The 21,662-nt window shown below is 44.7% G+C and overlaps 2 protein-coding genes across 7 annotated transcripts in view; both read left to right on the forward strand.

Moving 5' to 3' along the window:
- Positions 1–572: 572 nt before the first annotated feature.
- Positions 573–7,505, forward strand: cfap68 (cilia and flagella associated protein 68). 3 transcript variants are annotated; one of them, XM_029699369.1, is made up of 4 exons: positions 573–756; positions 1,074–1,305; positions 6,858–6,927; positions 7,281–7,505. In XM_029699369.1, the coding sequence occupies exons 1-4, from the start codon at positions 737–739 to the stop codon at positions 7,487–7,489; spliced, it is 531 nt and encodes a 176-aa protein (XP_029555229.1). In that variant the 5' UTR covers positions 573–736; the 3' UTR covers positions 7,490–7,505. The 3 variants fall into 3 exon arrangements, with proteins under 3 accessions (XP_029555229.1, XP_029555230.1, XP_029555231.1); XM_029699370.1 differs by having other exon boundaries at positions 1,077–1,305; XM_029699371.1 differs by having other exon boundaries at positions 6,858–6,954; positions 7,281–7,335.
- A 4,140-nt stretch (positions 7,506–11,645) lies between these two features.
- Positions 11,646–21,662, forward strand: part of LOC115153791 (dihydrolipoyllysine-residue acetyltransferase component of pyruvate dehydrogenase complex, mitochondrial) — a 37,748-nt gene continuing 27,731 nt past the window's right edge. For 2 of the 4 annotated variants that reach the window (XM_029699374.1, XM_029699375.1), the window contains exons 1-3: positions 11,646–12,109; positions 19,795–19,896; positions 21,165–21,289. In XM_029699374.1, coding sequence (XP_029555234.1) covers positions 11,846–12,109; positions 19,795–19,896; positions 21,165–21,289 — 491 coding nt within the window. In that variant the 5' untranslated portion in view covers positions 11,646–11,845. The remainder of the gene's footprint in view (positions 12,110–19,794; positions 19,897–21,164; positions 21,290–21,662) is intronic. The other 2 variants (XM_029699372.1, XM_029699373.1) reach the window with 1 other exon arrangement.

Consider the following 21,662-nt stretch of genomic DNA (forward strand, 5'->3'; position numbering starts at 1 on the left):
ATTTTTCTATTGGTGTATTAATACGTATTATTAATACTGTAATGAAACAGGCAGGGAGCAGGTCTCGAACCCTCAACCGTGTAGACCGATATCCAGCGAGCTACCGACTGTGCCCCTAAAGCATGCTCAAGCTGTGGAGACGATATCCGCGCTTATAAACCCAGGGTCGTTACAATACTTATTATTAATACTTTTTTCCAAGTGAGAAAGGTCTTAGGAAGGTGTGTATATGTATATATAGTACCCTTGATTCGTTGTTAATGAAATAAAAAATGTAATAATAAAAAACAGGGAATTTCCGAACGCAGCCATGGGGTTTATGCGGCTGCGCACAGAGCTGCTGGTTGTGTCACATCGTCAAGGAAACGCTTGACAATAAAGGAGCGAACAGGAGTTCTGTCCCCAAGTCCACTTCACGCTGTCAGCAGGTAAGAAGGTAGGTAGATATTTAGATATTTACTTCAGGCCATTACCAACTAAATACATCACGTTGTACCGTTTATCCCGGTCAAAAGGGACCTTTATACTTTCCGGGGTGGATATGAGGTTTACTGTTTAGGAAATATGATCCCGTTTCTACTGGGCCTGCGCCGTGTGTGTGTGGTCGTGCACTCTTGTTCTCCTTGCCATTGAGATGTGAATTATGGGAAGTTTATTTGATAGTAGGATAGATAGATATAATTAGGCTGGACATTACATTTTTAACAACGCTTTTTCCTGATAACTAGCTTCTTGCATGTCTATCGAAGGCTGGCGGTAAGTGATCAAACGGTAAACCTTTTCTGGTCATGGTTAACCATATTTTATTTCAGAAAAATGTGTAAACCTAAACAAAACACATGTCTCTGTGCTCTTTTTCAAGATGTGGCCGATTTAAACAGCCAGAAGACATTTTTTAATTAAGAAATACACTTTTTGACGATTTGTTGTTTCTAACTGGCTGCTGGGTAATTTGATATGCGTCGAAATCTTTGTTGATAGGCGTCGAATTGAGCGAATGCTGCGCATGTTCACTGCGTTGCAAAGCAATATGGATGAGTCTAGCTCATTCTCTCACTCTGTTTCCTTCCCAGCAGGATGTCGTTCCCATGGACCTTCTCCTCTCCTCCGTTCCACTACATGCTGCGTGCGTCTGGGCAGAGTGAGGTATGGAGCGACGCACAGCCGGAGGACAAGTTCCATCAGTACGGCTGGCGCTGCGGAACCAGTGAGGACGGATATGGTACCGGGACTCTGATCGGTAACTGGGTCGAAAAACAAAAAGACGTCACTCAATACCGGAAAGCCAGACCCCTACCATCACAGGTTAGACCCCTACCTTCACAGATTAGACCCCTACCATCACAGGTTAGACCCCTACCATCACAGGTTAGACCCCTACCTTCACAGATTAGACCCCTACCATCACAGGTTAGACCCCTACCTTCACAGGTTAGACCCCTACCTTCACAGATTAGACCCCTACCATCACAGGTTAGACCCCTATCTTTACAGGTTAGACCCCTACCTTCACAGGTTAGACCCCTACCATCACAGGTTAGACCCCTACCTTCACAGGTTAGACCATTTCACAGCTTAGACCCCTACCTTCACAGGTTAGACCCCTACCATCACAGGTTAGACCCCTACCTTCACAGGTTAGACCCCTACTCTTACAGGTTAGACCCCTACCTTCACAGGTTAGACCCTACCTTCACAGGTTAGACCCCTATCTTCACAGGTTAGACCCCTACCATCACAGGTCAGACCCCTATCTTCACAGGTTAGACCCCTACCTTCACAGGTTAGACCCCTACCATCACAGGTTAGACCCCTACTCTTACAGGTTAGGCCCCTACCTTCACAGGTAGATCCCTAACTTCACAGCTTAGACCATTTCACAGGTTAGACCCCTACCTTCACAGGTTAGATCCCCACCTTCACAGGTTAGACCATTTCACAGGTTAGACCCCTACCTTCACAGCTTAGACGCTTACTCTTACAGGTTAGACCCCTACTCTTACAGGTTAGACCCCTACCTTCACAGGTTAGGCCCCTACCTTCACAGGTAGATCCCTACCTTCACAGGTAGACCCCTACCTTCAAATCAAATGTATTTATATAGCCCTTCTTACATCAGCTGATATCACAAAGTGCTGTACAGAAACCCAGCCTAAAAACCCCAAACAGCAAGCAATGCAGGTGTAGAAGCACGGTGGCTAGGAAAAACTCCCTAGAAAGGCCAAAACCTAGAGAGGAACCAGGCTATGAGGGGTGGCCAGTCCTCTTCTGGCTGTGCCGGGTGGAGATTATAACAGCACATGGCCTAGATGTTCAAATGTTCATAAATGACCAGCATTGTCAAATAATAATAATCATAGTAGTTGTCGAGGGTGCAACAAGTCAGTAACACAAGAGTAAGTGTCAGTTGGCTTTTTCATAGCCGATCTTTGAGAGTATCTCTACCGCTCCTGCTGTCTCTAGAGAGTTGAAAACAGCAGGTCTGGGACAGGTAGCACGTCCGGTGAATAGGTCAGGGTTCCAGCAGGTCTGGGACAACAGGTCTGGAACAGGTAGCACGTCCGGTGAACAGGTCAGGGTTCCATAGCTGCAGGCAGAACAGTTGGAACTGGAGCAGCAGCACGGCCAGGTGAACTGGGGACAGCAAGGAGTCATCAAGCCATGTAGTCCTGAGGCATGGTCCTAGGGCTCAGGTCCTCCGAGAGAGAGAAAGAAAGAAAGAGAAAGAGAGAATTAGAGAGAGCATATTTAAATTCACGCAGGACACCGGAAAAGACAAGAGAAATACTCCAGATGTGACAGACTGACCCTAGCCCCCCGACACATAAACTACTGCAGCATAAATACTGGAGGCTGAGACGGGAGGGGTCAGGAGACACTGTGGCCTGTTATGTCAGAGCTGTTTATTACTGTCAGTGTGAAAAGTAGGGAATTATCTATGGAAACTGACAGATCAATAATGTTACATTGCCATTCTGACTAATAAAACTTTCATTGCACTGAAGAAATGTCAGAATATCAATCGTTTGGTTGATGTTTTCAACATTTGATTCAGGTCTAGTGTCATTGAGGCAAAAAAATAATAGCGAATAAACTTTTGGCCAGCTCTGTAACGGTTGTCGTAATGTAAAGACCAAGGCGCAGCGGGTTGCGTGTTCATCATTATATTTATTTAATTAGTGAACACGGAAAAACCAAGAAAACAAAAGAACGACAGACGACAGTTTTACAGGCTATACGCAGTAGTGCAAAATACAACTACCCACAACTAAACAGGTGAAAACAAGCACTTTACATATGACACCCAATCAGGAACAACGATGAACAGCTGTTCCTGATCGAGAGCCAACCAGACCACAAAGAAATATACAAACTAGAAACCTAGAACACAAAAACCCAGAACATACACCAAAACCCCGGAACACATAAATACAACACCCCTCTACATACACATAACCCCCCGAACGGGACAAAACAAAGGCTACAAAAAATGTCCATACAAACAACAGCTGTTAGATAGCGATATGACGTGGCTATTATTGCTATCTGACAGATATCTAGAGGCTAGAGCTGACCTGGCTGTGGTAGCTACCAGCTAGCGTTGCTTATTCATTCACCTCAGTCGAGAGGGTATGAAACATTAGCTAACGTTACAAGTCACTTACAATACTAGCTCAGCACTGTGAATAAAAACACTACTTTTGTTTTTTTCTGTTATGTTAAACAGCAGTTACCATGTCAGCTACATCAGTCAACTAAAGAGTAGCCAGTTTCTGCTCTGCTTGCTTTTACAACTCGGTGAAATAGTGCAACACATACACACTGAACTATGCTCAACTCTCCCGTGCTGGTCCAGCCAGCCTTCCAGAAGCTTTGCCTTCACACAGCCTGTCAGCCCGCTCTGTGATGTCCTTGGTCCTAAATCCAGCCAATGGACTTCTCCAAACAGCCTACCCGAACGCTCGGAGGTGTCCGCATAGTCCGAAAGCAGATCCTTTTTTGTATCACATTGCAATGTTAAAACAGGGGGGAGACAAAAATGCAATGTCAGAATGTGGGGGGACATGAATGTGGGGGGAATGTTTGTCTATGGAGATTGCATGTCTGTGTGCTCGATTTTATACAGTACCAGTCAAAAGTTTGGACACACCTACTCATTCAAGGGTTTTATTTATTTCTACTATTTTCTACATTGTAGAATAATACTGAAGACCTCCAACTATGAAATAACACATATGGAATCATGTAGTGACCAAAAAAATATTAAACAAATCAAAATGTATATTCTGTTTGAGATTCTTTAAAGTAGCCACCCTTTGCCTTGATGACAGCTTTGCACACTCTTGGCATTCTCTGAACCAGCTTCATTAGGTAGTCACCTGGAATGCATTTCAATTAACAGGTGTGCCTTGTTAAAAGTTAATTTGTGAAATGTATTTTCACTACAGACAGAGGAAGGGAGAGAGAGAGAGACACAGCTGCATGTTTTTTACGAAAAGATAGATTTGGAGTTAGATAAACTTGGACTTTTTGGCAGGGACATATACAGGATGCTACCCTCCACAGCATAACCTTCACTCCAGATCAAAACTCCAAACCTACAACCTAATTTTAGACAAAATTACGTGGAAGGATTACTACTACAAAGGATTCCTTTTGTCCAAGCTATACAGAGGGTGCTCTGGCATGTAAACAGCATAGACCTGAGGACACCATCCAACCTGGAATTGAGAACGGCCAGATACAACTTCAATTAGCACGGAGGTGTGAAGTGAGCGGTCTCGAAGCCTTTGAGCCCAACAAATGTCAGGAGTCTCACAGGCTACCCCACCCAAATCCAGAGGCCTTGAAGCCCTCTCCCACAGTTCAGAGACCGTCCACTGGCCTTTTCTACAAGAAATCTGCCTCCAGGAGTAATTTTCCCAAGTGGGTGTGACGCCTACGTCCGTTGCCTGCTGCACTGCTGCTTGGATTCCACCTGGTGATCTGTTCACCGTCTGCCCTGGCTTGTCTCCCCTGTCTGGTACAAGTACCCCCACCACACTCCCCCCTCTCTGTTCACTGTCTGCCCTGGTCTGTCTCCCCCTGTCTGGTACAGGTACCCCCACCACACTCCGCTTTCGCTCACCTCCAGCACACAGACACTGTTGGGGCGAGTGACTCTGAACTTACAATGGCTAGCCCCAAGTCGTTATTTTTTATCTTGTGCTTTATACCATTTGCCTCAGGACTCCTGAATGCTTTGTTGACTATGAACGTTGTTGTTTACCTAACCATGGGACAGACTGTTTGTTCCCACACTCGGGACTCTGACTCTGTATTGGTTACACAGACTTTTGACCTCCCATCCTATTCTAACCACCTCTCGTCTTCATGTTACCTGATGAAATTGCTGTACAAATTGATCTTGTTGCCTTCTAATGCACATTAAAATGTCATAAATCAGCACTGTAGAGCTCTCCCTGTCCTCTGCCGTGCCTTGATTGTATTACTGTTGATGATATTTGGAAATGTGCATGTACACCCTGGCCCATCTACTGTTGCTAGCCCCAATTCTGACTGGTGCTCTGATATCACTGATTTCTGTTCTCGTAAAAGCCTGGGTTTTCTGCACGTTAACACTAGAAACTTATTACCTAAAATGGATCAATTGAAAGTGTGGGTTCACAGCGCCAATCCAGATGTGTTGGTCATTACTGAGACATGGTTAAGGAAGAGTGTTTTGAATACTGATGTTAACCTTTCTAGTTATAACCTTTTTCAGCAAGACAGATCTTCCAAAGGTGGGGGAGTGGCAATCTTTACCAAGGATCACCTTCAGTGCTCGGTTGTCTCCACCAAGTCTGTCCCCAAACAATTTGATTTGCTGGTTTTAAACATTAAACTTTCAAATAGTTCTTTGTTGACTGTTGCTGGGTGTTATTGTCCTCCATCAGCCCCAGCCTGTACCCTACCTGCCCTAAGCTCTCTCTCTCCCAGAAAAGGCTACTCTCCTCGATGTTATCCTCACCAATAATCCTGATAGGTATCAGTCTGGTGTTTTCTGTAATGACCTTAGTGATCACTGTTTTACAGCCTGTGTTCATAATGGCTGCTCAGTGGAACGACCTGTCTTGATTTGTCATAGAAGCTTGCTAAAAACTTTAATGAGCAAGGCTTCCTTCATGAACTAGCCTCTGTAAATTGGTATAGAATCAGCTTGATCCCCTCTGTCGAAGACGCTTGGACCTTCGTTTTTGATATTTTCAGTGGTATTGTGAACAAACACACCCCCATGAAGAAAATGAGAATTAAAAACCGGTTCAGCCCCTGGTTCGACCGTGACCTTGCAGAGTTACTCCACCTCAAGAATTGCATTTGGCGAAAGGCTCGGCACACGCATACTCAGGCTGACTGGCTCTCGTTCAGGCAAATGAGAAATGAGTGGACTCAGGCTATCCGGAAGGCCAAAGTTAGTTACTTTAAGGAGCAGTTCTCTCTCTGTGGGTCAAACCCCATGAAGTTCTGGAAAACAGTTAAAGACCTGGAGAATAAACCCTCCTCCTCACAGCTGCCCATGTCCCTTAATGTTGATGATGTGGTTGTTATTGACAAGAAGCACATGGCTGAGCTCTTTAATCACCACTTCATTAAGTCAGGATTCATATTTGACTCAGCCATGCCTCCTTGCCCGTCCAACATTTCCTCATCTCCCACCCCTTCTAATGTGACTAGGCCGTTGCTCCTCCCTTTTTTCCCCCTGCCCCGCTACAAAGTTTCTCCCTGCAGGCGGTCACTGAAGTCCACATACTTTTGGCCATATAGTGTTTATTTCTTCCACCTCCCTAATATCTGTCCATTCCTCTCCTCTTTCACAGTTCTCTCACTACTTTGTCTCCACCTACTCCTCCTCCTTTAACCGTGAAGAGAAGAGACCCATCTCCAGCTGTGAATAATACTACTGCATATTACTGAGTATTACAGAATATTACTGAGTACTACTTGGTACTACTAAGTACTACTAAATAATACTGAATAAAACTGAATAATACTGAGTACTACTGAGTACTACTGAGTACTACTGAATAATACTGAGTATTACTGAGTATCACTGAATATTGCTGATGCTAATAGTATTTTGTCATAATATTACTGATGCTAATAGTATTTTGTCATAATATTGCTGATGCTAATAGTATTTTGTCATAATATTACTGATGCTAATAGTATTTTGTCATAATATTACTGATGCTAATAGTATTTTGTCATAATGTTACTGAAAATGTATGTGTGTGTTCCAGTGAGGAAGGAGTCCAAGAGTTTCCCGGGCCACCAGCTGGAGTTGGACCCCCCCCCCCCCCCCCCCCAACAACTCCTGCTACCGGAGGGACTACACCAACACCAGTCACACACCCCACCCCACCCAGTCTGGGACTGTGAAGCTGCAGGATGCCAGGGTACAGCAGGACAACACAGCAGGCAGAGCAGCATCCTTCTGACCCCTCAATAAATACTGATAAGAGTGGTTCACGTAGTAGTGTATCAGTGAATGGGGACTACAATGTGTGTGTGTTTACTGTATTTGCAGCCTTTGGAGCCAAACATTCTTTTGGATAAACTCCCCCTGTTCCCTCTCTTACCCCATCTCCCCTCGTCCCCTCACTCTCCCACTCTACCCCCCCACACACACACTCTCTCCCTCCCTCTGTCTCTCTCTTACCCCATCTCCCCTCATCCCCTCACTCACTCCCACTCTACCCCCCCCCACACACACTCTCCCTCCCTCTGTCTCTCTCTTACCCCATCTCCCCTCATCCCCTCACTCACTCCCACTCTACCCCCCCACACACACTCTCTCCCTCCCTCTGTCTCTCTCTTACCCCATCTCCCCTCATCCCCTCACACTCCCACTCTACCCCCCCACACACACTCTCTCCCTCCCTCTGTCTCTCTCTTACCCCATCTCCCCTCATCCCCTCACTCACTCCCACTCTACCCCCCCACACACACTCTCTCCCTCCCTCTGTCTCTCCCCTCGTCCCCTCACTCTCCCACTCTACCCCCCCCCACACACACTCTCTCCCTCCCTCTGTCTCTCTCTTACCCCATCTCCCCTCATCCCCTCACACTCCCACTCTACCCCATCTCCCCTCGTCCCCTCACTCTCCCACTCTACCCCCCACACACACTCTCTCCCTCCCTCTGTCTCTCTCTTACCCCATCTCCCTCATCCCCTCACTCACTCCCACTCTACCCCCCCACACACACTCTCTCCCTCCCTCTGTCTCTCCCCTCGTCCCCCTCACTCACTCCCACTCTACCCCCCCCCACACACACTCTCTCCCTCCCTCTGTCTCTCCCCTCGTCCCCTCACTCACTCCCACTCTACCCCCCCCCCACACACACTCTCTCCCTCCCTCTGTCTCTCCCCTCGTCCCCTCACTCACTCCCACTCTACCCCCCCCACACACACTCTCTCCCTCCCTCCGTCTCTCTCTCCTCCTCCCCTTACCCTGTCTCTCTCTCCACCTCCCCCTCCCCTGTCTCTCTCTCTCTCCACCTCCCCCTGCCCTGTCTCTCTCTCCACCCCCCCCTCCCCTGTCTCTCTCTCTCTCCACCTCCCCCTGCCCTGTCTCTCTCTCCCCCTCCCCTGTCTCTCTCTCTCTCCACCTCCCACTGCCCTGTCTCTCTCTCCACCTCCCCCTCCCACGTCTCTCTCCACCTCCCCCTCCCACGTCTCTCTCTCCACCTCTCCCCCCTCAAATAGTATTGTAGTTTTGTTTGTTTGTTTGTAAATTCTTTCAAAGTGTCAAGTAAATCTCTTTTTATTTTCTCATGATTGGGTTGGGTCTAATTGTGTTGCTGTGTTGGGGGTCTGTTTCTGTTTGTGAACAGAGCCCCAGGACCAGCTTGCTTAGGGGGCTCATCTCCAGGTTCATCTCTCTGTAGGTGATGGCTTTGTTATGGAAAGTTTGGGAATTGCTTCCTTTTAGGTGGTTGTAGAATTTAACGGCTCTTTTTGATCATTAGCGGGTATCGGCCTAATTGTGCTCTGCATTATTTGGTGTTTTACTTTGGACACCGAGAATAATTTTGCAGAATTCTGCATGCAGAGTCTCAATTCGGTGTTTGTCCCATTTTGTGAATTCTTGGTTGGTGAACGGAACCCAGACCTCACAACCATGAAGGGCAAAAACTGATTCAAGTATTTTAAGCCAGATCCTAATTGGTATATCAAATTTGATGTTTCTTTTGATGGCATAGAAGGCCCTTCTTAGCTTGTCTCTCAGCAGTCGTTGGTAACGTTTTGTACTGTTAACTAGAGTTGCTACTGCATATGGAACATACAAATCTACTATCTGACCCATAGTAATGGAGGTGCTATTATGCAGAACCATTTCAGTTGCTTGTACTAATAGGCATGGTGGCATTTCTCTTGTCACTAAGTCTAAAGATTTCCTCCAGTACCTGACTGGCCTGTCTTTTCCTCCATGGTTCTGTGTAACTACCGCGCTACAGTGCCATTCCTGTTCATGCATAAACATTTTAAAGGGTCATTCTACCCCAATGCAGGAGCTTATGTAACGTTCGTCGTTATAGTGGGACCAAGGCGCAGCGGAGGTTTGGTTCATCATCATTTTTATTAGAACGGTGAACCAGCAAAACAATAAACGATACCATGAACGAACAGCTTCACAGGCTACGAATAGCAATGCAAATACAATTCCCCACCAACAGCGTGGGGGAAAATGAACTTAAATGAGATCCCAATCAGAGACAACTAGCGACAGCTGTCTCTGATTGGGAAGACAGAAACCAACATAGAAATACTCCCCAATAGAGCCAACACAAGGCTCCAACGCAAAACAGAAAACAAACACAGGAAAACCACCCAACATAAACCACCCTGACCCAAAACACCTGAGTTCACCCGGTCAGGGCGTGACAGCTTAACACAATTGCTTGTTTAACTCCCTCTGACTCTGGATTCCTGCTTTATTAAGGCACTTGTTTCCCAGTGTCCCCTTTGCTTACAATAATGACAGAACGTATATCGGTCATAAGACATTTTTCGAACATTCTCCTATCCACAGATATATATCTCTATATATTTATAAATATATTTTTTATCAGTTGTATAATTAAGTGGACCACAATAACCAAAGACAATCAAAGTTGTCTTAGACCTCAATAAACCAGAGACAAAAGTTGCCTTAGGGTGTTTTCACATATAATCCTCTTTAAGAACCGATCTCAGTCCTCTTTAAAGTGAACTCTGAGTTAAAACAAACAAGAAAAATAACTCTGTTCTCTTTGTATTTACACTGCCCTCGCCTTTGAATGAGGACTTATCTCTTTTGCCAGTTCACTTCACCTATTTTGTGGTCCAAGTCGTCTTTTGCATTCACATTGCTATGTTTAGAAAGGAATCAAGATCTTTTTCCAACATTCACTCAATGTACTCTGGGATTTTACAAAGTGCAGGACAAGTCATTCCATCAGAATGTGTTATCGGACAGCTAGTTATACCTACTTACATTGTGGAAGCTAATAGATTGCATTTTGTTATAAGATGAGACATAATCATTGTAATCAGAAGATACTAATGGCATGTACATATTATTATTAACAGAATAATAACAACAGATTAAATAATGGTGTAATTGAAAATTGTACAGCCAATGGTGTGTTCACATTGCCCTAAAAAGGGAACCGGACAGAGGAATTCAAGCGAACGGCACTAAATTCACAATAACTCGATGAAAAGGACCAACTGTGAAAACACCCCTAGACCAAAATAAACCAAAATACATCCATTCACGTTCGTCAACGTTCATTCATATTCAAACCAAAATCCAGATTGGATCTATTCCAGTAACCGGTTATAGTATCATTATTCTTAACTCATACTGCCAGGTATTTTGAGAAAGGACAGCCAGTTTACCTTCAATTTGCAGATCTCTTACAAAGGGATTTAGAAAAAAGGTCCCTTACCTCTTAGTTTGGGCCAGGAGAAGTTGTCTGGTTCCCAGCTGCAGTGGTCAAGCAGGCTTCCACCTGTCTGTTAAGCGGAAACAATAAATAGTGGTCCTAGCTGTTAAAAGCTAACCCTGTCGCGAAATCCATGCAAAAACAAGTTCAGTCTTCATCACTAACGAAGATTGGTTATTTTTTTTTATCAAAAACAACAAACCATGTATTTCCAGCAGACAGTGTTCAGCTGCACACAGTTATAAACTTTACGGCACAAGTCTCAAAGAAATCTAAGAAACTGGACATTATTGTGGCTGCGGCAGAAACGTTTTTGGGACTTAAGGATTTTACATCTAAAGACCTGCAAGCGGTACTGGTGCCGGAAGACCCACCCTCCCAGGTTTCCCTTGAGCCTTTGTAGGGATCAGATCTTCTTCTTTTTTTTTTTTACTAAGGTTGTCTGATTTAGTTTATTTTTTGGTAGTTTGGTAGGGGTTTTGGTATTTGATTCCATATTTAGAAATCCTGTTTCCATCCCGCACAGGAAGTGACAGAATTAACATTAAATTGTGTGATCGCCAATGTACCATAGAAGAAGAAGAGCCGTTTTGCGACTTTTTTACGACAGTAAAGTCCTCAACGTTGCCAGCTCAATTACGGTTCTCTTTTCAGAATCTTCTGGCCAATACCATTGTAACATGCACGGAAGGACAGCCGTAAAGCGTTGTGATTAAGGAGGTCATTGGAAAGTGAGCAGCTTGCTAGCTACCTGGGCCGGTTCGGGGGGGACAGAAAGACACTTTATTGCTACCATTGGTATCAGACATTCTGTTACCTGAGTAGCTCCAACTGAATCTAAAAGCTGTTTAGCGACTAAACTTATAAAGGCGAAATGCTCCGTCTGGTCCTGCGGCTGAGGCCGTCTGCAGGGTTGTCTCGGTCCCGCTGCGCCCAACCTGGGCCTGCCTTGAGCTCTTGTCCCGTTCTGAGACCCTGTCATCTGAGGCGCTACCACGGCTCTGTCCGGTCCAGGGCTGTTTGCAATGGAGGTCGTTTCAACACCGTGGTTTCCACCTGCAGAGCCCTGCTGCAACCCCCCCAGCCCACCATGGGAGCCCAGACACAACGCTTCTACAGCCTACCACCGCACCAGAAGGTATGATGACTTAGCTAGCTAACTTCTGTTCTTGTGTGGACTCTAAGAGGTCAGTTTCAGACAGTATCGTTAGCTTTGCTAGCTAACTAGCTAATGGTCTTTTCTTTATTTTAGCCAACAACATATATCAGTGGAGTAGCAGTCATTGACAGTGACACGGGATAACCATCTTAATCAGTTAGCCACCCAGCGTCGTTAACTAACCAGCTAGCTAGCGGTGTCCCTGGTAACCAGCTAGCTAGCGGTGTCCCTGGTAACCAGCTATCTAGCGGTGTCCCTGGTAACCAGATAGCTAGCGGTGTCCCTGGTAACCAGATAGCTAGCGGTGTCCCTGGTAACCAGCTAGCTAGCGGAGTCCCTGGTAACCAGCTAGCTAGCGGTGTCCCTGGTAACCAGCTAGCTAGCGGTGTCCCTGGTAACCAGCTAGCTAGCGGTGTCCCTGGTAACCAGCTAGCTAGCGGTGTCCCTGGTAACCAGATAGCTAGCGGTGTCCCTGGTAACCAGATAGCTAGCGGTGTCCCTGGTCGTAGCGGCAGCTAACCAGTCCCTTGCGGGAGCTAACCAATTTACTAACTAGCGGTGTCCATAGTAGCAACAGTAGTAGCCAGCAGATCCGACCTGCTTACTTACAGCTGCACTAAGGTCTGGCAGCATTCCTGTGTATATTAGGACATGGCAGACCCGGCTCGAGATATTGCCTGGAAAACTACCTCAATCCAGGGATGAGAAATGCGTTATATAATTTATTGACCCATTATTCCAACTGTTACGCTGAGAAGACTGAACAATTAACATTTTTGTCCTCATGTTAGGTGCCCTGGACACCATATGTGAATTGATTGCCCCCCATCTATCTTCAGAGCTTGTACTGTTTAGGTGACCTAAAACTGGGACATGCTTAACACCCCGGCCATCCAACAATCTAAGATGGATGCCCTCAATCTCACACAAATTATCAAGGAACCTACCAGGTACAACCCCAAATCTGTAAACACGGGCACCCTCATAGATATCATCCTGACCAACCTGCCCATTAAATACACTGCCTCATTGCCTGCATCCGTAATGGGTCTGCGTTCAAACGACCACCCCTCATCACTGTCAAACGCTCCCTAAAACACTTCATTGAGCAGGCCTTTCTAATCGACCTGGCCTGGGTATCCTGGAAGGATATTGATCTCATTCCGTCAGTAGAGGATGCCTGGTTATTCTTTAAAAGTGCTTTCCTCTCCATCTTAAATAAGCATGTGTAGCGTGGTTCGTTCTGCGTTGTGTACTTTTAATCAGGACACTGCCACAACTGGAATTATGATGGTTGAATCATGTTTATTGGTCCTGCACACGAAGAGACAACACACAATAGGTTAGCCCTCGGTGCAGTCACAGCTCTCGGGCACCTTGCTAGCTGAAGGTCCGGCAAAAGAGCGGGAACTGCATACATACATTCAGTGCCCATCAGCACACTATACAATACAGTTAAAATTATATACAACATATTCGGAACAAAATAAAAGACATACCTGCACACGAAGAGACAACACACAATAGGTTAGCCCTCGGTGCAGTCACAGCTCTCGGGCACCTGCGTGACCACATAGCAACTCACTCAAACACGGTCCCAAATACTCCCGAGTTACAATAGGTACCCTAATTAGCGAGCTGGTGAAAGTTAACATAAATCTTTATAATTGTTCACATTGTAACAAACCCTATAATTGCGTAACAGCACTTTATGTAACTTTACCACAGTTTTATATTGCCAAATTACGGCGCCAAGGACAACATACCTTGCTAGCTGAAGGTCCGGCAAAAGAGAACGATAACAGGGTCCGCAAGTACGGATAACCCGCGATGGACCAAACCAAAATATACAAACTTTTACAATTAGGTGTATTTACAATATAGATATCAAAAAAATGTTTGTACACTGAAAAATAACATTAACTATGCTGCTGTAATTAAATAAAGAAAACACATTGAATTATTATTATTGTTATTAACTTATTAACATCCCCTCTTGCCCTGGCCTACTTGAACTGTCCTTGCGTGCAACTTGGTGCATAATCTAGGGGAACAACATCACTCTACTACACATGCCCCATTCCAAAAATGTAGAACCAGGAACAGATATAGCCCTTGGTTCACTCCAGACTTGACTGCCCTTGACCAGCACAAAAACATCCTGTGGCGTTCTGCATTAGCATCGAATAGCCCCCGCGATATGCAACTTTTCAGGGATGTCAGGAACCAATATACACAGGCAGTTAGGAAAGCAAAGGCTAGCTTTTTCAAACAGAAATGTGCATCCTATAGCACAAACTCCAAAAAGTTCCATGTAATGTCCATGGAGAATAAGAGCACCTCCTAACAGCTGCCCACTGCACTGAGGCTAGGAAACACTGTCACCACCGATAAATCCACGATAATTGAGAATTTCAATAAGCATTTATCTACGGCTGGCCATGTTTTACACCTGGCTACCCCTACCCCGATCAACAGCACTGCATTCCCCACAGCAACTGGCCCAAGCCTCCCCCATTTCCCCTTCACCCAAATCCAGATAGCTGATGTTCTGAAAGAGCTGAAAAATCTGGACCCCTACAAATCAGCTGGGCTAGACAATATGGACCCTCTCTTTCTAAAATTATCTGCCGCAATTGTTGCAACCCCTATTACTAGCCTGAATACAATTCTATGTACATATATAGTTAAGCAGTTAGATTAAACAACTCCTTTGTAAGATACATGTTTTAAAATGAAACATGTATGGAAACAGGTGAATTAACATTCCTCAGTTAGCAGGCTCAAGCAAGCTCAAACCCACATGGTAGAAAAAAATAACTAGCAGAAATTGTTAGAAATGATTTAAACACACTATGCTGTAGGCTACTATTGACTAGTTAACAAAAAATAATGTATGTCATATAAAATATATTCTTCCCATCCAGTATTGTAATCAAAACTTACTAGAATGCATGTAGTCCTTGGCTCAGACAGTGTAGTAGTGTGGGCTCAATAGCATCTCATTAGTGTGCAAGATCTTGAGAATCAGCTGTATATGTGATGGGAGAGTGCACTGTGCATGCAGAGGGTTGCAGTTCCATTGAATTGGGGATAGTTTAACCAAAATATGCCACAAGACCTAGAATTGCCTTATGTGTTTCCCACAGAAAAGGTTCACTGTTATAAGCTAACTTTTTTTTAATGAATTTAAGTAAAATTCCCACATTTCCCGGGCTTAACTTGCCATGGAAAATTTCCGGAACGTTTCCGACCCTTTGCAACCGTAGTCACTTTACAAATGACCTGGACTAACCTGTACACCCACATTGACTCGATACCGCTACCCCCTGTATATAGCCTCGTTATTATGTCATTTTCTTGTTACTTTGAGATTATAATTTTTTTCTTCATAACTTTAGTTTTTCTTGAACTCCATTGTTGGTTAAAGACTTGTAAGTAAGCATTTCATGGTGTTGTATTTGGCATGTGACAAATCAAATTTGATTTAATGGAAATTATACAAACCTAAAAAGTAACTTCTATTGCCAACTATGTAAAAATAGCCTACATAAAGCCAACCAATAAAAAGATTACAGCCTGCAGGTAGAAAATATCCTATAAATCACACCGGCTACACATGGCCTGTCTGCAACGAACTTGAAACATTGTATCAACTATTAACTTGAGTCTGGCTGGAACTTGCAACATTGTATAAAATATTCTGTGCCCTCAGTTTACTGTGCCAGTGAGCTTGGGACAGACAGCTGTAGGTTATTTGATCAAGGGTTAAGAAGCGGTGCCTGTCTTGGGCAGGAGCTCCCCAGAGCTGAGTACCTGCACCTCAGATGTTCTTCTGCTTCAGCTCCTCTTCCTCTAATAGAATATCAGCTCAAAGTATAGTGGAGCTCCTGCACCTCAATATAAACAGAACCAGCACCAACATGAGTACTGGAACCTATTTCAGTCCAACTCAAGCACTGATAAGAAGTAATCAGGTAGGCTTATTTTATGCCGTTTCCACTGGATCAGAGCAGGACATTTTTCCGTTTCACGCTGAGTGGTTATCGAAAAGGAGAGAGCTGGGAAAAAAATTCAAATACATTGAGGAACAATTGCAATTCTCAATGGATATAAAATCGGACTTTGTTCGCTTACTGGTTGAGAAGCTCCACAGCTCATTAGTGCGTTAAGCCAATCAGAAATACTAGCACATCCCCAAATGGGCACATTGATATGCCTACATTTACTCGCAGGCCAAGTAGCCTATAGGTCTACTTCTATGCGTGCACGTCCTTAATCAACATTGACAGGAGCGAATCCAAACAAAAGACTGACTAAATTGACAGAACTCGTAAATGGAATGAAATAAACCAAAACTGGTTTCTCACAAGTGTAGAATAGATTGTGTACTCTGCAAACAATGTGTCCACTCCGACAATGAGAACAGGAAGACTGTAATAACAATAATATTGAATGCATTAAAATAAATTACCGTAACGAACATTGTAGATTAGAAATGACAGGAATTAATGGTAAATGTACTGCTGGTGGTAAATGTGCTGCTGGTGGTAAATGTGCTGCTGGTGGTAAATGTGCTGCTGGTGGTAAATGTGCTGCTGGTGGTAAATGTGCTGCTGGTGGTAAATGTGCTGCTGGTGGTAAATGTGCTGCTGGTGGTAAATGTGCTGCTGGTGGTAAATGTACTGCTGGTGGTAAATGTGCTGCTGGTGGTAAATGTGCTACTGGTGGTAAATGTGCTACTGGTGGTAAATGTGCTGCTGGTGGTATGGTGGTAAATGTGCTGCTGGTGGTAAATGTGCTGCTGGTGGTAAATGTGCTGCTGGTGGTAAATGTGCTGCTGGTGGTAAATGTGCTGCTGGTGGTAAATGTAATGGGCACATTGATATACACTAACAATGATAGTGAAGACATCAAAATTATGCCGGATTCAAAACTTCACACTTTTCAATTTAAATTATACAACATTCTTGCAACCAATTATTTATATGGGGATACAACCTTCCCAGCTCTGCAGATGTTGCTGTGAGGAGGCAGAGTCATTAGATCATTTGTTTTGGTACTGTCCATATGTAGCTCGTTTTTGGTCACAGGTCCAGGAATGGCTGAAGAATTGTAATATTTACCTGGAGCTAACCCTGCAGACAGCACTACTGGGTAATCTGATAACCCTGCAGATAGCACTACTGGGGGATCTGATAACCCTGCAGATAGCACTACTGGGGGATCTGATAACCCTGCAGATAGCACTACTGGGGGATCTGATAACCCTGCAGATAGCACTACTGGGGGATCTGATAACCCTGCAGATAGCACTACTGGGGGATCTGATAACCCTGCAGACAGCACTACTGGGGGATCTGATAACCCTGCAGACAGCACTACTGGGGGATCTGATAACCCTGCAGACAGCACTACTGGGGGATCTGATAACCCTGCAGACAGCACTACTGGGGGATCTGAAAACCCTGCAGACAGCACTACTGGGTGATCTGATAACCCTGCAGATAGCACTACTGGGGGATCTGATAACCCTGCAGACAGCACTACTGGGTGATCTGATAACCCTGCAGATAGCACTACTGGGGGATCTGATAACCCTGCAGACAGCACTACTGGGGTATCTGAAAAGTCATAGTCAATCGATCAATAATTTAATAATACTTTTAGCAAAAATGTTTATTTTCAATTTACAGTCTGTAGAAACAATGAGAATAGAAAGGTTCAGAACGTTTGTGAAGCATCACAGTTGAACAATATATGGCAAATAGAAATCCAATATGGATGGTGTGAAGACATAGATGGGAGGGGTTGAATGGAGCTGAAGGTTGGGACTAATAACAACTTATAACTAATGTAAAATATACTGTGTCCGTAAAACGTAAATAGGTTCATAACCTTTGTGAAAGAGCAGTTTGAGAAAGGTGGGGACATAGAACCAGATGGTAGAGGAAGGACAGTCATAAAAAAACACAATGTATAATAACCTGGAAGTAGAGGCCTAGGCGTTGCTGTTTACTCCAATTAGGGGAGGGGTGTTGGGTTTTTTTTAGTTGTATTTTCTTTTCTTTCACATTTATTTAACAAGGTAAGCCAGTTGAGAACAAGTTCTCATTTACAACTGCGACCTGGCCAAGATAAAGCAAAGCAGTGCGACACAAACAACAACACAGAGTTACACATGGAATAAACAAGCGTACAGTCAATAACACAATAGAAAGAGAAAACAAATTCTATATACAGTGTGTGCAAATGGCGTGAGGAGGTAAGACAATAAATAGGCCATAGTAGCAAAGTAATTACAATTTAGCAAATGAACACTGGAGTGATGGATGATGATGTGCACGCCTGAAGGTACCACGTTCATCTGTACAAACAATAGTACGCAAGTATAAACACCATGGGACCAAGCAGCCGTCATACCACTCAGGAAGGAGATGCGTTCTGTCTCCTAGAGATGAACGTACTTTGGTGCGAAAAGTGCAAATCAATCCCAGAACAACAGCAAAGGACCTTGTGAAGATACTGGAGGAAACAGGTACAAAGTATCTATATCCACAGTAAATAAAGTCCTATATTGACATAACCTGAAAGACCGCTCAGCAAGGAAGAAGCCACTGCTCCAAAACCGCCATAAAAAGCCAGACTACGGTTTGCAACGGCACAATGGGGACAAAGATCGTATTTTTTTGAGAAATGTCCTCTGGCCTGATGAAACAAAAATATAACTGTTTGGCCATAATGATTATAGTTATGTTTGGAGGAAAAAGGGGGAGGCTTGCAAGCCGAAGAACACCATCCCAACCGTGAAGCACGGGGTGGCAACATCATGTTGTGGGGGTGCTTTGCTGCAGGAGGGACTGGTGCACTTCACAAAATAGATGGCATCATGAGGGAGGAAAATGATGTGGATATATTGAAGCAACATCTCAAGACATCAGTCAGGAAGTTAAAGCTTGGTGGCAAATCGGTCTTCCAAATGGACAATGACCCCAAGCATACTTCCAAAGTTCTGGCAAAATGGCTTAAGGACAACAAAGTCAAGGTATTGGAGTGGCCTTCACACAGCCCTGACCTCAAACCTATAGAGCAGAACTGAAAAAGCGTGTGCGAGCAAGGAGGCCTACAAACTTAACTCAGTTCCACCAGCTCTGTCAGGAAGAATGGGCCAAAATTCACCCAACTTATTGTGGGAAGCTTGTTGAAAGCTACCCGAAACGTTTGACCCAAGTTAAACAATTTAAAGGCAATGCTACCAAATACTAATTGAGTGCATGTAAACTTCTGACCCACTGGGAATGTGATGAAAGAAATAAAAGCTGAAAGAAAACATTCTCTACTATTATTCTGACATTTATCATTCTTAAAATAAAGTGGTGATCCTAACTGACCTAAGACAGGGGATTTTTACTAGGATTAAATGTCAGGAATTGTGAAACTGAGTTTAAATGTATTTGGCTAAGGTGTATGTAAACTTTCAACTTCAACTGTATATATGTGAATAAATAAGTGATGTAGACAATAATACTAATTAAGTAACACATATGGAGTCATGTGATAACCAAACAAGTGTTAAACAAATTCTTCAAAGTTGCCACCCTTTGCCAGCTTTGCACACATTGATCGTGTGTGTGTGTGTGTGTGTGTGTGTGTGTGTGTGGTAGGTGGAGCTGCCTGCCCTGTCCCCCACCATGCAGACTGGAACCATCGCTCGCTGGGAGAAAAAGGAGGGAGACAAGATCAACGAGGGAGACCTGATAGCAGAGGTGACTAGTTATTATACACATACACACAGAGACCTGTTCAGTTCAGATACTAACCCTGACCTGGTCACTGAGGTGAGAACCAGTTCAGAGACTAACCCCGACCTGGTCACTGAGGTGAGAACCAGTTCAGAGACTAACCCTGACCTGGTCACTGAGGTGAGAACCAGTTCCGGTGATTAAAGTTACTCACTATACTTTCAATGCATTTTCCTGCTAAAATAACGGTGTTTAAACGCTTCTACTAACTACCTAACCCTTCAATTTCCTGTTTAGATACTAAGGCTGCTTTATCATAGTTGATTGAATTAGAGAAAGTTCCTTATTCACTTGGTGACCTGGAAGTGTTTGAAAAGATTGTTTGAATTTGTCGAATGAATGCAGGAAGGACCCTCCGTCAATCCTTCTCTACCCCCTCCTTCAAAAGATGCACAGGAGTGTCCTTAGAAATCAGTTATTGCGGGAGTGTCCTAAGAAATCGGTTATTGCGGGAGTGTCCTTAGAAATCGGTTATTGCGGGAGTGTCCTTAGAAGTCGGTTATTGCGGGAGTGTCCTTAGAAAACGGTTGTTGCGAGAGTGTCCTTAGAAATCGGTTGTTGCGGGAGTGTCCTTAGAAATCGGTTGTTGCGGGAGTGTCCTTGGCTGTCGGTTGTTGCGGGAGTGTCCTTGGCTGTCGGTTGTTGCGGGAGTGTCCTTGGCTGTCGGTTGTTGCGGGAGTGGCCTTGGCTGTCGGTTGTTGCGGGAGTGGCCTTGGCTGTCGGTTGTTGCGGGAGTGGCCTTGGCTGTCGGTTGTTACGGGAGTGGCCTTGGCTGTCGGTTGTTGCGGGAGTGGCCTTGGCTGTCGGTTGTTGCGGGAGTGGCTGTCGGTTGTTGCGGGAGTGGCTGTCGGTTATTGCGGGAGTGGCTGTCGGTTATTGCGGGAGTGGCTGTCGGTTATTGCGGGAGTGGCTGTCGGTTATTGCGGGAGTGGTCTTGTGAAAAGATAAACATCAAAACCTGGTTTGAGAGTTTTAAATAATTTTGTGAATTTCTCAGAGGTTTGAATGTCACAATCATAATAATAGTAAATATTGTTAAATAAATTGCAATGTTACTTTATTCATGCTTTATATTTCATTGTTTTGTATTTTCACTCTCCTCTCTTCATCTTCTCTCTTTCTTCCACGTCTCTCTCTCTTCCCTTCTTTACTTTGAACTGTGATGTTTTTAACTCGTGTTCCTCAGGTTCATATGTAGTGAATACAGACCTGGCTAACTGTATGTGTGTTAGGTGGAGACTGACAAGGCCACGGTGGGGTTTGAGCTGTTGGAGGACTGTTACCTGGCTAAGATCCTGGTACCAGAAGGAACTAGAGACGTCACCGTGGGGGCAGTCATCTGCATCACCGTCGACAGGTACGTCTGTGTTTGTTTGATTTGTACTTTTACCCCTTTTTCTCCCCAATTTTGTGATATCGAAGTGGTAGTTAGTCTTGTCCCATCGCTGCAACTCCCCTACGGACTCGGGAGAGGGCGAAGGTCGAGAGCCATGTATCCTCCAAAACACGACCCTGCCAAGCCGCACTGCTTCTTATCACACCGCTCGCTTAACCCGAAAGCTAGCCGCACCAATCTGTCGTGGGAAACACCGTCCAGCTGGCGATCGAAGTCAGCTTGCAGGCGCCCGGACCGCGATAAGGAATCGCTAGAGCGTGATGGGACAAGGAAATCCCGGCCGGCCAAACACCCCCCCCAATTGTCAATTGTGCGTCGCTTCATGGGTCTCCCG

This window comes from Salmo trutta, chromosome 19 (genome assembly GCF_901001165.1).
Source record: "Salmo trutta chromosome 19, fSalTru1.1, whole genome shotgun sequence".
Lineage (NCBI taxonomy): Eukaryota > Metazoa > Chordata > Actinopteri > Salmoniformes > Salmonidae > Salmo > Salmo trutta.